Source organism: Parasteatoda tepidariorum, chromosome 6 (assembly GCF_982258835.1).
Source record: "Parasteatoda tepidariorum strain Cologne lab strain chromosome 6, Ptep-v5.0, whole genome shotgun sequence".
Lineage (NCBI taxonomy): Eukaryota > Metazoa > Arthropoda > Arachnida > Araneae > Theridiidae > Parasteatoda > Parasteatoda tepidariorum.
The window spans coordinates 78251665-78267321 of NC_141760.1; the positions used below are offsets into that span (position 1 = coordinate 78251665).

Below are 15657 nucleotides of genomic sequence, written 5' to 3' on the forward strand. Positions count from 1 at the left end.
GGCACTCGTCGAAGTTCCTAGGAAACGATGAACAACTTGTTCAAAGAAAAACGGTGGAGTTCCAGAGATTATCGAGCTTGATTCTCGCCAAATTCATTGTTAAGTCCATCGAATAAGGTTACTTTTCCCCTCCAAAGCACTGTTACCGAAGCTCCTAAAAGAATTACAAAGCTTTGAAACAAGCCTATTATTTTCATTAGGTATTTGAAAACAGAAGAAGTTTGATAAGCGTTCCTGAAATGGCGTCGTATTTCGATGACTGTTACTCTTAATGAATGGGTTTCAACTTTCGATTCGACGAAATTTCGATTGCGTGCTTGGAAGAAAATTAAACTATCTTTTAGAAGTTCGTTAACAAGAAACACGTTTACGGTGCACTTTTAGTTTAATGATGCGCTCACCCTAATTAACACCTTTAGCGATGGGGACTAATGTATCGTATTTAATCTCAACTTAATTATAAAATGAGTAACTTGTTTATTTTTTTCTAATGAAGGGTTCAGTCTACTTTTTAGTGTACGATGGGATATCAAAAAAGTATACTACTGGACAATCTCGAAGAAATGTCGTCCAATGATAATATGGATATTTTGATCCATAATATACTAACATCATAATATCATACGCAGTTTCAGCTACCCTAAACGGACCTAATATTTTCATAAGGTATTTAGAAACGTAAGAAGTGGCGTCACATCTTAATGGGTATACTGGATAAATTGTTTCTCAAAATTGAACAAAATATGTCAAAATATATTTTAAAAAAATATGATCTACTTTGAATACTCATTGAGAAAAGAGACGCGCTCAAAACATCATCTACTCATTTTCGAGCAAATTGTATAATATCAAAAATGACACATCGTGTACTCATTTGGAGTTATTTTTTGTTTAAACAAGAATCTCAATAATGAGTTAAGAATGTTTTTAACATGTTAATAATGAGTACTTAGTACTAAGTGTTAAATTTTGAGCATACAAGGAAATTTTCAAATTTCACTATAATTGATAAATAAGACACTTTATCTAACTTCGGAGCTATTTTTACGAAATTTTTTTCGATTTTGAAAACCTCTTTTCTTATAAACAAACCTCTTTTTTTATAACCTCTTCTCTTTCTCACAGTCCATATTTAATTGATGAATTTCAGGTTTCTATTCGTTGGAATTTTAATGGCGTTAAATGAAAAAAATGACATTCTGTTTCAGAAGTTTCTCAAAAGAAACATTCTTATGCTTGGTTTCAGTTTAAGGTTGCGCCCACCCTTATTTTTACCTATTGGGTGGGATAAATGTATCATATTTAATTATAACTTAATTGCAAATTAAATATATCAGAAATAATTTGTTCCTTTTTTTGTTGTTGAATAATTTAGTTAATTTTTTAGTGTATGATGGGATATGTGGCATTAAAATGAGTCCTCAATGACAATCTCGGAAAAAAAATATTTTTAATGTTCAACAAAAAAAAATCCTGCGTAATAATGTACGTTGATCCATAATATGATTAAATGCTTCTGTAACCTTAAAGTTTGATATTTAACAATGTTTCCTTTCAAAATTACACATGGTAGCGAGTAATGACAATGTAAAGTTAGCATCTTTTTTAGGTTGCTGCAAATTTGCAGGATATTTAGATAGACGTTTTTAATGTTTAACGTAGTGCAATGGATTAAGTTGCTTAGCATTTCTGAATACAGTTAAAAGGAACTTGCTTAGGCTTACTTTGAAAGAATTATAAAAGATTATTTAAAGTGTGGAAAAAACATGAACGGATCAAAGTAATTGGTAACAGTGACCGAAATTAAATTATGGGTGACACATTAGAGAGCATGTATAAAAGGCCAGAAAACCAATACACATGATTTAAAGTGCCTCTACTAATATATTGTTATAAAATATTTTTCTTTAATTCAACACGGATCTCTCTGAACTTTTTCTCTACTTTAAATTTTTTTGGATATAACTACAACGTTTTAAAAAATAAATCTTAAGTTATATATTTTTATAATTTTAATCATCATTTATGTTCGTAAGTACGTCTTTGTGCTTGAATACAAAGGAGAATGATTTACAATTACTTCTCTTGCTGTGTCCTTTCACTAAATGGAAGATTATGTTTCTATTTGTAAGTACGACAAATAATTAGTGATGTTTGGCAAAAATGGTACTTTAGGAACATCCGAAATATGATTCAAATATTCGGAAACATTTATGGATCGTTAGTGAGATCGTTCATTTTCCTCTTTCGGTTAACATCTTTCTGTTCCTTCAATTATAATTTAACATTGCACAAGTAGGCATAAGAATTTAATTTCAGGTTGAAACTTGCGCAATGATGATCTATTTAATTGGAAGGAAAATAAGGTTAAAAAAATATGTGCAACAGTCTTTTATTAAGTGTGAGAGATCATTATCCTATTAACTTATAGTAATGTTAAATAATAGACTGTGTATATAGAGACTATCCTAATGACTATAATTGAAAAATTTTACGATTATTAGTATTTATAGCAATCTAACTGAAAGTCAATGCGCATTCCTCCCTCTCAACATGATTCAAGCTGAGCAAGAACAAAATACTTAATTATTGGTTGGGATTTGTGCAGTAATGATCTATAAAAGAGGAAAGAAATGCAACCAACAAAGTAATGATATCATTTACAGAATCTTGAGCGATAACCTCTGAATAAATAGATCTGAAATCTCACTTGATCTGTAAAAAGGACTAGCTCTTATAGGTCCATAAGTAGGACAAATGTTTTTAATACTACCATGTAAATTTTGAAAAATTTAAAAAATAAATAAAAAATGCAAATTTTCTCTGAATATCGTTAATATATTCTGTTTAAATTTGAATGCATTATTTTACTCTCTTTTAAATGCATATTAAAATTTAAAAATGAGGTTTTATTTTTTCTTAATGAATAAATTATGCTCTTTTCATTAAGGTATTTTACTTAGTTTGAAAAACCTATTTTAATGAATTATAATATTTTGTTCTCATAATTATCAAATTAAGGAATAAATTTCTCTTATTCAAACAGTAATTTTTCGAGTAAAGGCTCATAACTGCTTTGCATACTTATTTTCATTATGGGAGAGAAAGATTCAATTTTATCCCTTCCTCCAGTTTTCTTTAGTGAATAATTTCATTAATTATTTGGGAAATACTAGTCTTTCAATTATTCGGATTTAATGAGTTTAAAAATTCGTGACATAATTAGAAATGTTAGACATGGCTCCCTAGTGGTAGTTTAAGGAATGAACAAAAAATACTTTGTTACATGAAAGGGACGAAAATTTTAATTTTATTGTTCATTTCCAAACGAATCAATTTTGATCAAAATTTCATTAATTTGAAATGCATTTGCTTAAAATAAGATTTATTATGTGCACTCCATAAGTAGAAAATTATCAGGACTTGCTCAGTTCTTGCGGCGATTTTTAGTGTTTAAATATCAGAACTTGTTATACTATATTTTTTCATTTAATATTTTATTTGTTACAAACAGTTATCTGTATTTTCTTGGATATAAGAAAGGAAACGAAAAAAAATGCATTTTGTACATATACAGCGGATCAAATTATTGAAACAAACATTAAATGATTGTTTGTTTTCTTAATATTTATTATGTATTTTCTAATGTAACTCATACAAATTTTTTATGTAAATGTAATGTTATTTATATCTTACAGCATTTTATTTTTTATAAACCTACAAACTAACTGCGGAAATCTGATTAGTAGCAAATTAGTTTACTTGTTAGTTATTAGTTATTAGTTTAGCTTGATTAGAAGCAAACGTTTACGAATTGTCGTTTACGAAATCCATTATTTGAAAAAAAATATTAGAGGTAAAATTCTTTTAATCAACTTCAAAACAAATAAATATAAAACATTTAAAAAGTATTCAAATTAAAAACGATAATTATTCAATAGCCAGATATTTAGAGATTTTCTAATGGAACTAATATTTATGATTTTTTTTCTTTACAAATATTGAATTTTCCTAAGGTAGATTAGCCGAATATTTACTGGATGTTTAAAATGAAAAAAATGCTTTTATTGTGTCATTGTTCTGCAGTTTATATTTTCATCATGGATATTGAACATTCCTTAAGTAGCTATGAGAATTAGTTTTTCAATGTCTGACTATATATATAAAACTCTAATGATGGTGAAGCAGTTTTCCATTTTATAGGTACAATTTTCGGCCGGAAAATTATATGGCATAACGCAAAATCAATTTCCATATTTTTTTTAGTCATCATCTGCACAAAATTAAGAGATTTATAACGGTATTGCTTTCCTGTAAAATATTTTTGTATCCAAAAGTTAAAGTTATTTACCAATAATATTATTTTTTCTTATTTAATCTGCTACTATTAGGTTTTTGATTTTTATTGCTTCCTAGATTAAGAGTTCAATATTTAAAAAGTATTTTTTTTTCTTTATTATATCGTATAACGTAACTTAAGATATTGCCTTATTACACTGTTTCATGAGTGTATATGTTAAATTATGGTTGTGAACTCACCAAATTTGTTATAGTAATATACCAATAATTTTTACATGCTAAAAATCAAAATTTTTTGCAAATATTATTAAAAATAAATTGCTGTAAAACAACTAAAACATATATAATGCAAACAAAATTTCAAAATCAATGTTAAGGTGTAACGTGTCGAATTTTCTTCAGTATATTACTTACAAAAATCATTTCAATCTGGAAATATTTAACTAAATACAACTTTCAGAATTTATACTTTTTCAATGAATTTTACCTTAATTCTATTCTGGCTTTTTTTAACAATTTGTTTTAAATATTGAATTATTGTTACATATTTTTATTCTTTTTTTTCTAAAAGTTTAATGTTTATTTTTAAATTTTTCAAATCTGTTGATTAAAAAATCAATATTAATATAAAAAATTACATTAATACGAAATAATTATCAATATAAAAATAATATTAATATTAATTCATGGTATGTTATTGAGGAATTAAGATCTTGAAAACTTTGACAATTGGTTAAAATTACTGTGTGAACAAATATTACGTTTTATTTTAAGAGTTTCCCAGTTCTAACTTTTACCACTCTGCTGTCATATTACAGGTCTACATTAGTTACAGGTCTGTGTAGTTACATCACATATAGCAATAACTATAAAACATAGTAATAGAAAATATGTGCACTGCATGAAATCGAATTTCCCGACATACTTGATTTCAATTTATTTTTGAATCATATATTAGTTACTAAGGACAGATGTCATTCGCAATTATGAGTTTGATATTTTTGAGACAAAGGTTTTACCTTATCAGATATAAGAAATAAGCAAAGAAATTGGAAGACAATTCGATAGAAATAAATTAAATAGCTTCTTAATATTAAAGTAATAGAAATATTCATGTATATTAAAACAACAAAAGATCAATTTAAATTTTAAATCAAAATAATAATTTCTACTTTTAAAAAGTAAAAAGAACTGCTTCGGTTTAAACTTAATTTACAAGTATGGCAAAGTTTAATTCGAAATATCGTTAATTAGTGTGTTATTTGAAACCGATAATTTAAAGTAAAAAGCTTCATTTTTCAATTAAGGTCTAAATGATATGTCGTAAATTCAATTAAAATGTTTCTATCAAAGTAATTATTGAAGTATGTAATTCTATCCATTTCAGAAATTTGTTTATTACTTACTTTCTGAATAAATAATCTTAATTCATTTATGAAATCTTAAAAATTAATTGCTTACTTTAGATCTCTTAGTGACAAAAAATATACATTTACGACACTATACTTGTATACTTTCATATATACTTTTCATTCACTTTACATATATACTTTTCTTTGAATAAAATATTTAAATAGCTCATATTTCATGTGTACTAGCGTGTTATGACATCAGCAATATATTTAATTAGCATTAAAACAGTTAATCTTATTTAAAGCCTTAATTAAAAAGGCTTATGACACATTTAGATCCCAAGCATTTATTTTTCTTTTTGAGATACTTTTAAAGAATTTTAATGGATGTGCGTGTGAATAACACACAGAGATGTCAAAGGTTTCACACCATTAACTAAAGTGTTAAAGACACGCTATACTGCTGCCATTTGCATTCATTTCACAAGTCTTATAAAAAGTACAAAAATGTCTTAACAGACAGCTGAATACTAAAGACTCAAATGATTAATCAATGTTTCTTCTTTCATAAACTGTCAAGCGCTTTGAATTTTTAGTCATATGATTCCGTGTTATTTTCCAAAATTTATTATGTCATGTTATTTGCAAAGAAATTACAAGTTTTCTTAATTATTTGATTATCTATCATTTGAAATTAATTCATTTGTAAAAACAGTATTATTGAAATAAAGCGTTACGCTACTGCCGGTTAGAGATCAAGGGGTCATGGAGGTTAAGGCTCTCCAATTACACGAGCAACGGCATGATTGAGGCAATGTGGTCGGTATAGCGTTCAGGCAGCCTTTATTTACCAGACAAGCTGGTACCCACCGATCTGAATCTACAAGAGCTTCAAGTCGATACTGGGATTGAATCCTAGACCATCATAATGATAGTTCAATCCCTTAACTACTCTGCCATTACAGCAATAATTCGGAAAATTATATATATATATATATATATATATATATATATATATATATATATATATATATATATATATATATATATATATATATATATATATATATATATATATATATATATATATATATATATATATATATATACTCCGAAGAGCCAGTACATTATGACCACCCTGCTAATAACATGTAAGACCACCTTTAGCCCTCAAAACTGCTAGCACCCGCCGTGGCATTGATTCCACTAGGTGCTGATAGGTAGTCTGAGGTATCTGGTACCAAGAGCTCACCAACTGTTCCTGCAATTCCCTCACATTGAGAGGGGGTAGCGTGGCAGCACGAATTTGGTTTTCCAAGTAGGACCACAAATGCTTTATTGGATTATGGTCAGGTGAATTTGGAGGCCAAGACATGACTTGAAAGTCACTGGAATGTTCCTCGAACTAATCCATGACGATTCGACCCTTATGACAAGGTGCATTATCCTATTGGTAAACACCATCCCCCGCGGGAAAAACTGTTGCCATGAAGGGGTGAACCTGGTCTGCAACTATGTTCAAGTAGATTACAGACGTCAGGTATTGTTCTATGAGGATTATGGGTCCTAATGTACGCCCCATGAAAACATTGTTCCTGGGCGAGAAACCGTGAAAACCAGGGCGAGCCCATTGTTATAGATGGAGGGTGGTCGTAATGTAATGGCTTTTCGGTTTATATGTATATATATATATTGGTCGGCAAATTAATTGATATAAAAATATATTTTATGAAGTCTTAGAACATAAAACATTTGTTTGAACCATTTTTTTGATTTCAAAAAATGTTTAATCGAAATTTACTTATACTTTTAAAAACGGTACTAAAATTAATTTTATTATATACACAATCAAAAAACATTTATAGAGTTTAAACTGAGCATCAATTATAAATATACATGCAAAGTTTTGAAATTAAAAATATAATAAATTAATTAATTTCGAAATTATAATCTGTCTATACTTTTATTTAAAACATACTCTTCTCAAAAGTTTTTTTTTTCGTCTTTCTGTTTCCTTTTTTTACGAATCACTTTAAATTAGAAATGTACATATTTTCTATGTGTTCGTATTATCTTAAATTAAAATGGTAACAAAATTATCGAAAAATGATAGAATTTTAATTAATTTTTTCTTTTACTTTTCTCACAGAAATACATGACTCGAAGCATTTCATCAATACACCAACTACGCCAGAAACAGAAGTAGTCAAAGGTAAGCATATTTCTAAAAAGTACCAGGAGTGTTTTTTTTTTAGTGAATATATCTCTGTCAATTAAATAGAAGTGAATTTAAAAGGTTGTGTGCTTTTAACGAATGTTCATAAATAGAGAAATGATATGAAGCGTGTTTTGAAACGTTTACTTTCAAACACATTTAATTAACTGGTAAAAATAACAAGCACTTAATTAAAAATTTAATTAGCTATGTCTTCCCTGCTTTTTTATTTGTATTTTATTATTTCATATTTTGCAAGCAGTTCAATGCATACTTTGCTTAAAAAATGAATGGTTGATTATATTTATATTTATTTTTTTGAGATATATTCATGAATTAAAAGTACGCTTTAAACTGAAAGAAAAAATTGACGAAAAGAGAAAACAAATATGGCATTTAAGTAAACGTCACATTTCGTTTAGTATTTCCTTGTTATCCATTCTTGTAAAATTGGTCGCAAGCGTGTCATCACGTGTTTGACGCATGTGAACAAATCTCTTATGATGAAATCTTTTCATGCATCCTCTGTCGACATAAATAATTATAGACGTATCATTTATCACTCCCTTTTCCATTACAAAATATACAAGATGCGTAACATGCAAAGTATTCCATAAATTAAAAACCATCCCTTACATAAACTATTTGAAAACATTTAAACATAAAATGATTAAAAATGAGTGTTTAGGATTATTTTCAAAAAATATTAAAAAACTTTTCTTCAAAATGAATATTTTTTATTTCTATTTATAAAAAAAATCTGCACATTATTATACATTTTCTCAACTTTTTGCTTAAACCACTTAACAATCTTATTATTTTCAACGAAAACTCTTCATTCAAGAAAATTATTCAAAAATGATGTATGAACAATAGATCATGTTTGATTTTTAAAGTTTTTTTAGCTAGAAAATTAGTGAAAAAAATAATTTTTTTAGATGAAGCTATTTTTAAGGGTTATTGAGATTGTATGTTGGTTTCCCAGTAAACAGGGAAAATTAAAAATTGCTTGTAAACAAAGAGCATTGCGTTTAAAACTAAGCATTAAAGCTGAATTTCATTAAACTTACGCATAATATTAAGAAATGTTAGTAATTTTTTCTTGTATGAAGAATTTAAAAGCATGAGATGAAAAGGGCAACGTCACAATCTGGTTAGTTTTTACAGATTTTTTTTTTCTCATCTAATGTGTAAAATAAGAAATAAAAAAATCCAAGTACAAGAGATTAATATATTTTAAACGTTTTGGTTTCATTAAGTTTGAACACTTTAGCCCGGAAATATCACGGAGACGAGGAATAAATAAGAAAATTACCACATCTCTTGATTTTGCCGAAATTAAATGTGAATAAATAAGTGTTTTTAAAATTGTACGGGGGCATTTAAGGTTAAATTTATATACTTTAAACTTTTTGAAGCCTCTGAAAACTATGCATTCTCTATGAATCAACTCGAATATAAAAATTGCACTTTCCATACCTGTATTATTATAATTATTTTTGGCATCTTTTGTGGCAAACATTCGAAATATTTTTTTTGCAAGTAGGCAATATTTTGAAGACAGGTTTGAGAATTACATATAAAATAAAAAGTCATTTTAATTTAAATTGAAAACATGAAAAAAAATCATCGAAAAGAGCGATGAATTGCATCAGCTTTACTTCAAGATTGATATTGGGTGAAAATGAAACTTAATTGTCTTGTATTCGAACTGAGATAAATGCATCGATGAAGGTTTATGCATCTTGTCTAAAGGGTTCTTAATAATTTGTAAAAAATAAAACTGTTTACTAAATGTTTATAAAAATTCAACCGCACTATATGTTAACATCATATGTTAACATCAATATGAATTCATTTTTAATGTATAATCCAATTTCTGGGTAATTTTTGAGCAATGTAGAAATTTGACAATAAAATTGTATTCCATTAGATTGGAAATAAATTGATACTTACTATTGACAGTTTTGTAAAATACTATATTGCATTAAAATGAATGTTTTTATATGGATTTTAGAAATGCTAACTAATTGACATTCATCTGTCATATTTTTATTTCTATTTATTTATCTTCGTTTTTTTTTTAATTTTCAGGTAAAGGTCCACCAATGCAGGATGACTCATTAACAAAGGAACTTAATGGGGACGTTGAGCCTCCAATTCAACGTCCAAGTGTTTCAGAAGGTATAGTTTTTATTTATTTATTTAATATATTTAATAGTTACCAATGTACTCTAATAGCATCCTTATTCAAATAACTTTTTTTAATTGAAAATGTACAAGGTACTCTATAAAGTCTTGACCAATTCTTTCACCTATCAAATAGTTTTAGATAGATTCATGTTTATAATATTAAACTAATGTCGAGTTATATTAAAGTGGCTATTGTGTCTTGATAATATCAGCTGCAGCAACGCCTGATATCAAGCTGGAAAAATAATCTCCCTGCTTCAAAAACGGTGCAAAATATGAGGTAAAAGGGAATCAATAGTACATACCAAATGGTAGATTCTACTCGAATCGGAATCTTTGTTTGTTCACGATATCTTGCAGTGCTTGATTTTTACGTGACGAAATGATCGTGTAAGAACATTTAGCTACTTTAATAAATCACTATTCCTAACCTTTAAACTTTTCTGAAAACTTTTCTTTAAACTTTTCTAAGCTTTTAATAGAAAAAATTGTGTTTTTTTATATTAAGATATTTTAATTTTCAACCATCGTTTCTTCACTCTATATTGTGAAGAATCAAAAGCAAGCAAATGCGCTTCTGAAAGACTTTTGTCCACAAGGTGTAGATTCGTAAAAAATCTGTGATTTTCTTTTACTTCGCGATATTCACACCATTTTAAAAAAAATACTCCAATTCCTCAGTTTTCTACCTGGCAATGACATGGATTATGTTGTGCTTGAAAAAGCATTTTATTACTTTTCTTAAAGTTGGTCATGAATTCTTAAACTTGAATGAATATATTTTTGGATTAAAAAGATTATGAGCTTAGATGATTCAAACAATAAAATAATTGACTGAGTAAAGTTTCAAGCACTCAAATATACGAATTTCGACAGTGGCACATTTCAGTATTTCGCATTTGATTTTTTTTGCTTCTGTATTTCTAGTTATGAGTTTTTTATGTAGATCATAACACAATCGATTGACGCAATTGATTATAATACAATTGATGTAGTTTTATTGACTGAAGTGTTTCCAATTTTTTGAATTTCAATTGATTTTTGGTTATTTCCTCAAAGCAGAACTTTATGTTTTCTGCCCCAAATTTCTTGTCAGTGGTTCATTAAATTTTGATTAATTTCTGTCTTTTCATTACTTGTAACTCTTTTATGAAGTGAAATGCAAAAGTTTCCAACAATTATGATTTTTTATATATTTTTTCATTTATAATTTTTTTTTTTACTTTTTCTGAGATTTGGCTTTTTAGGGGAGTAAAACAAGAAAAGTTTTTATTTTGCTTATCACTGAAATCAAAATCAAATGATATCTGATAATTTTGTAATTACTATTATACGCTTAAATACTTTTAAACATAAGAATAAAATCCAACATTTTTTTCTTCAAAAGAATCCGACTTCATATTTTTTTATTGCTTGACTTGGAGTCAACTGTCAAGAAGCCATTATAATCGAACTAATTCTAAATATTTCCGTAATTAATATTCAGTTTGAATTAACTATCATTACACTTAGATAAATAAATCTGAAGTTAAATTAGATAGAAATAAAATTATCAAAAGAAAACGTGAAATCTCATATTAGTATTCAATTAGTACGTAAACTGTTAGTGTTTTGTTTTCTAATAATATGACTTAAAATGTAAATCTAAAAGTGGGAAACCAACAAAAACAATGGAAAAAGATAATCTTATTATAAAACACAAGTCTGTGTCGTACTGAAAAATTTTGCTCGAATTGCATGAGGCTTCCAGTAAGTGTTGAGAATGTTTATAGCAGTACTGTTACAAAACGTTTCTATGATTTTAAATTGTATTGGCAAACAGGAATAAAGGAACAATTAATAAGAAAAAAAGATTAGAAGACTAGAAGTGTGAGTGGAATTTTTTCAGGAATACAAATTCACTTTACACGGGAGTGAGGGCAGGAAATATATCTAATATCGGTCAAAAACAAGGTTTATGTTACATATCAAACTGACTAACGTAACGCTGGCAATGTTAAGATTTGGAGTGTTTATTAAACGTAAAGTATTTTAGAAACGGCTTATTAAAGTAAAATGCGTCACTTTTATGTAAGTGCGTAGTGATTTATAATATCATAATGGATCGAGTCTTGTATTGGTATCACTGACCAATCTTCAGACGTACTCCGTCCAAATTAAGTCTTATTGTAGGTTCCAGATCTTACTCACTTACATCAGCAAGTGGAAGTAACCATAACGTCGTGTAAGAAGTCATCAATATTCAATATATATATATATATATATATATATATATATATATATATATATATATATATATATATATATATATATATATATATATATATATATATATATATATATATATATATATATATATATATATATATATATATATATATATATATATATATATTATGCTTAACATCGAAAACCGGAATGAAACAAAATTTAATCTGCATGTATAAATAACCTTGTTATGATAGCCCCAATGGTCATAGCTCCTAAGTACTAATAGTAATCTGAATTATTTTAGTTGTTATTTTAAATGTTCAACTTAAAGTCATTAAAAAAATAAATGAAATTAAAATCACAATGTGGCTGAATACATTTGAACAGGTAAATAACGTACTATATTTTAGTTTTTATGTTTGCAAATGTTTATACTCATAATACTAAATAAGTAATAATGGGATATTATTCGAATTTGGTTATAATAATAAATAAAATAAAAATTATTTGTTTTCACTCATATAAACGGTCAAAAGTTGAAAACGTTTTAAAATTGTTCTCATTGGAGTCTTTTGAATGCTATGGTATCCCTTTCTTTTTAATTTGAATTTTAATAGAATTGCTAAGAATATGTGCATTAATGTCCATTATAGTTATTGAAATGGAAAATTGCGGGAATCTGAATAAAATTACAGGTTTTAATAACATAATCATTTGGTGTAATCTATTTATTCGGTACGAGAATGCTTTTAATCTATAAAGCTCTTCTATACTGAGTAAATTATGTACTCAATATGAAGCTGAATTTTATGTAAATTAAAACTATGTTTTCTCTTACTTATGCTCTTCTTTGATCTATCCAGTGTAATTGTGTTTTTTTATAAATAAAGTTCTTACATTAGAAAATCAATTCTGTACTTAATATATATTTGTATTTTGTGTAAATTACATTTATACATTTTACAGTTTCGTTTTAATATATCACTTAGCTGCAGATATGTTTTTATAGGTCTTTTTTCAGTATGTTAGTTCTCTGCCCATATTATATGCGAATTAAAACTATGTTTTTTTGCAGGTGCTTCAAGTTCCACTAAACTTCTATCCAACAAACAAATATTCATGCATCAGGGTTTGGTAATTTGCTTACATCTTCTGTGGAGTTTCAGATTTAAGTGAAAGTGGAACTAAAGAATAGAAATTATGAAAATAACAGCTATCTATTCCTTTAACATTTTTATATGGGAATAATAATTGGTGCAAAATTGCTTAACGTGTAAGCACCTATGAGACATGGAGTACTATATGAATTTTACCTAGAGGTGAATTCATAATCGCACAGGCCTATTTTGTCTCTTTACACGTTATATGTCCTTTTCATAAAAAAAAGCACAGTAATGAAAAGTTATGAATTGTTTATAAATGTGAATAAAAGATTTATATTGCGTAGAGAGAAAGAAAATAATTTTGATGATACTTCAAAAGATGAAAGTTTCAAGCAATATCAGTTATAAATTTTTGAAAGATACATGTTTATAAAGAAGTTATAAGTATGTTATTCTTCAAACTTGTTGACAGATGGTTTATAAATGTGGCAAATTTTAAAGTGAGCTAAAGAATATACATTCGAACGTAAAGAATGAATAGAAGAAACAAACTTGCTGTTCGTTTATTCGGGTTATAAAATGTTCAAAACATTATAAAATTCTAAGCTCAACTACCAGATGAACTGTGTTGGAGCATTTTGAATATCAAAATTATTTTGTGAAAATTTTTTAAATTGATGTTTATTAATTTATTTTTAAATTTCTTAAAAAATAAGTAACTCAATTTAAGCGTATAGCAGCAACATAGAACAAAGTTAAAAGAGGGATTAATATTGACACCATTTGGTTTTGAAGATACTGCGGTTTCTCAGTAAATAATATAACTGTTAAAATTTAGAAGAAATTTTGTTTTGGTGTAACTGAGAGTAATAATTATTTTTTAAATTATTTAATGTTAAGATTGTGCTACGAGGTACTAAGTTAAGTCGAGATACTTTGAGTGTTTATATGATATATTGTGATTTATTTTCATCAGCATTTTCTGTACTCGTTCTAAATGTGAGATAATAATGAGGATAGTATTTTTATTGTGTTGAAATAATTCAAAATAATAGTTTCCTATAATTAAATCATAATTGAGTGTTGAAATGAGCATAACAAAGGAATTCCAGAAAGTAGTTAAGTTCTAAACAAATCATACTTTATTTCATTACTATGATACACTGTTAGAAATTTCTCAGAGAAAAGTGGTTTAACAACACTTTATTTAATTTTTATTTTACTATATTCAAACTAAATAGTCAAATAATCATAAATAAGGAAGTGTTCAAATTATGAAAAAGATACCGTTTATTAACTGTTTTCAGCTAATACGATTAAACAATCAGAATTTTATAGCACTAACATAGCCCTCTTAATGATGCCAGTTAGTTCCTTTCAGCTGGGTACAATTTATAGCAGACAGGGCAAATTTGTCTATTTCACAACCGTCAGAAAGTGCGATTGAGTCCCAGTTTTGGTATCACATTATATTCAAAACATGAAGATTTTCCAGGGCCCTGCATTTCCCAATTTTTGACTCTGGACTTTCAGAATGCAATACTCTCATCCACGCAAATATGCCAGTAACATGAATACGTTTAACATGATCTTTCTAGTGTTTCCCATCTCTTACGTTGAGTGAAACAACCAGATAAAATAATTAAACCACATTCTGCGGTTCATTTGATAAAAAAAAACTTTTGTACCACAGCCTAACTAACCTAGTCCTTTTACCAATGAGTTTTAAATCCTAGTCCCAATATACTGATAAAATTCTTTTTTTACGACTTTAAACCATGCAAGTTGTAAATGGTTAAAAAAAAAACATGTAGTTTTGAATTCATGGTTTTGTAACCATACTTGTTGTAAACGGTTTCAAAACTGTAAATGTTCTTTACTGTAATTTTTACCATTATTTATGGGCTAACTGCTACCGTTTATTTTACTGTTATTTTAGAACGAAAATTCTAACACTGTACTTTTCAAAAATTAATTAATAAAAGTTAATAATAAAAGTTAAATTTAATTGAAATTGAAGAAAAATAAATTTTTTAAAGGCCAAATTAATAAAAAGAAATTTTATGAAAGTAATATTTGAAGTTTTGATTTATTATAACTAATTTTTTACGTCTGAGAATACTATAAAATCATATTATAGTGTTCAATCCATAAATAGAATCATTTTGATGACTTATTTGAAATGTCTTCCCATCAGCGAAATTAACATCGTTAGTAGTCTTCATTATTGACAAATTAACAAATGAATATTGTTATACAATATCTAAATGTCTAAATAACAAAT

At 27.1% G+C, this 15657-nt stretch overlaps 1 protein-coding gene across 1 annotated transcript in view; it reads left to right on the plus strand.

Annotated features, from left to right (window-relative positions):
* The window catches only part of LOC107457018 (lachesin), a 243983-nt gene extending 228581 nt beyond the window's left edge, over window positions 1-15402 (plus strand). Inside the window, exons 7-9 of the mRNA XM_016075047.4 lie at window positions 7801-7863; window positions 9961-10050; window positions 13346-15402. Of these exons, the coding sequence (XP_015930533.1) occupies window positions 7801-7863; window positions 9961-10050; window positions 13346-13446 (254 nt within the window). The 3' untranslated portion in view covers window positions 13447-15402. The remainder of the gene's footprint in view (window positions 1-7800; window positions 7864-9960; window positions 10051-13345) is intronic.
* Window positions 15403-15657: the final 255 nt, after the last annotated feature.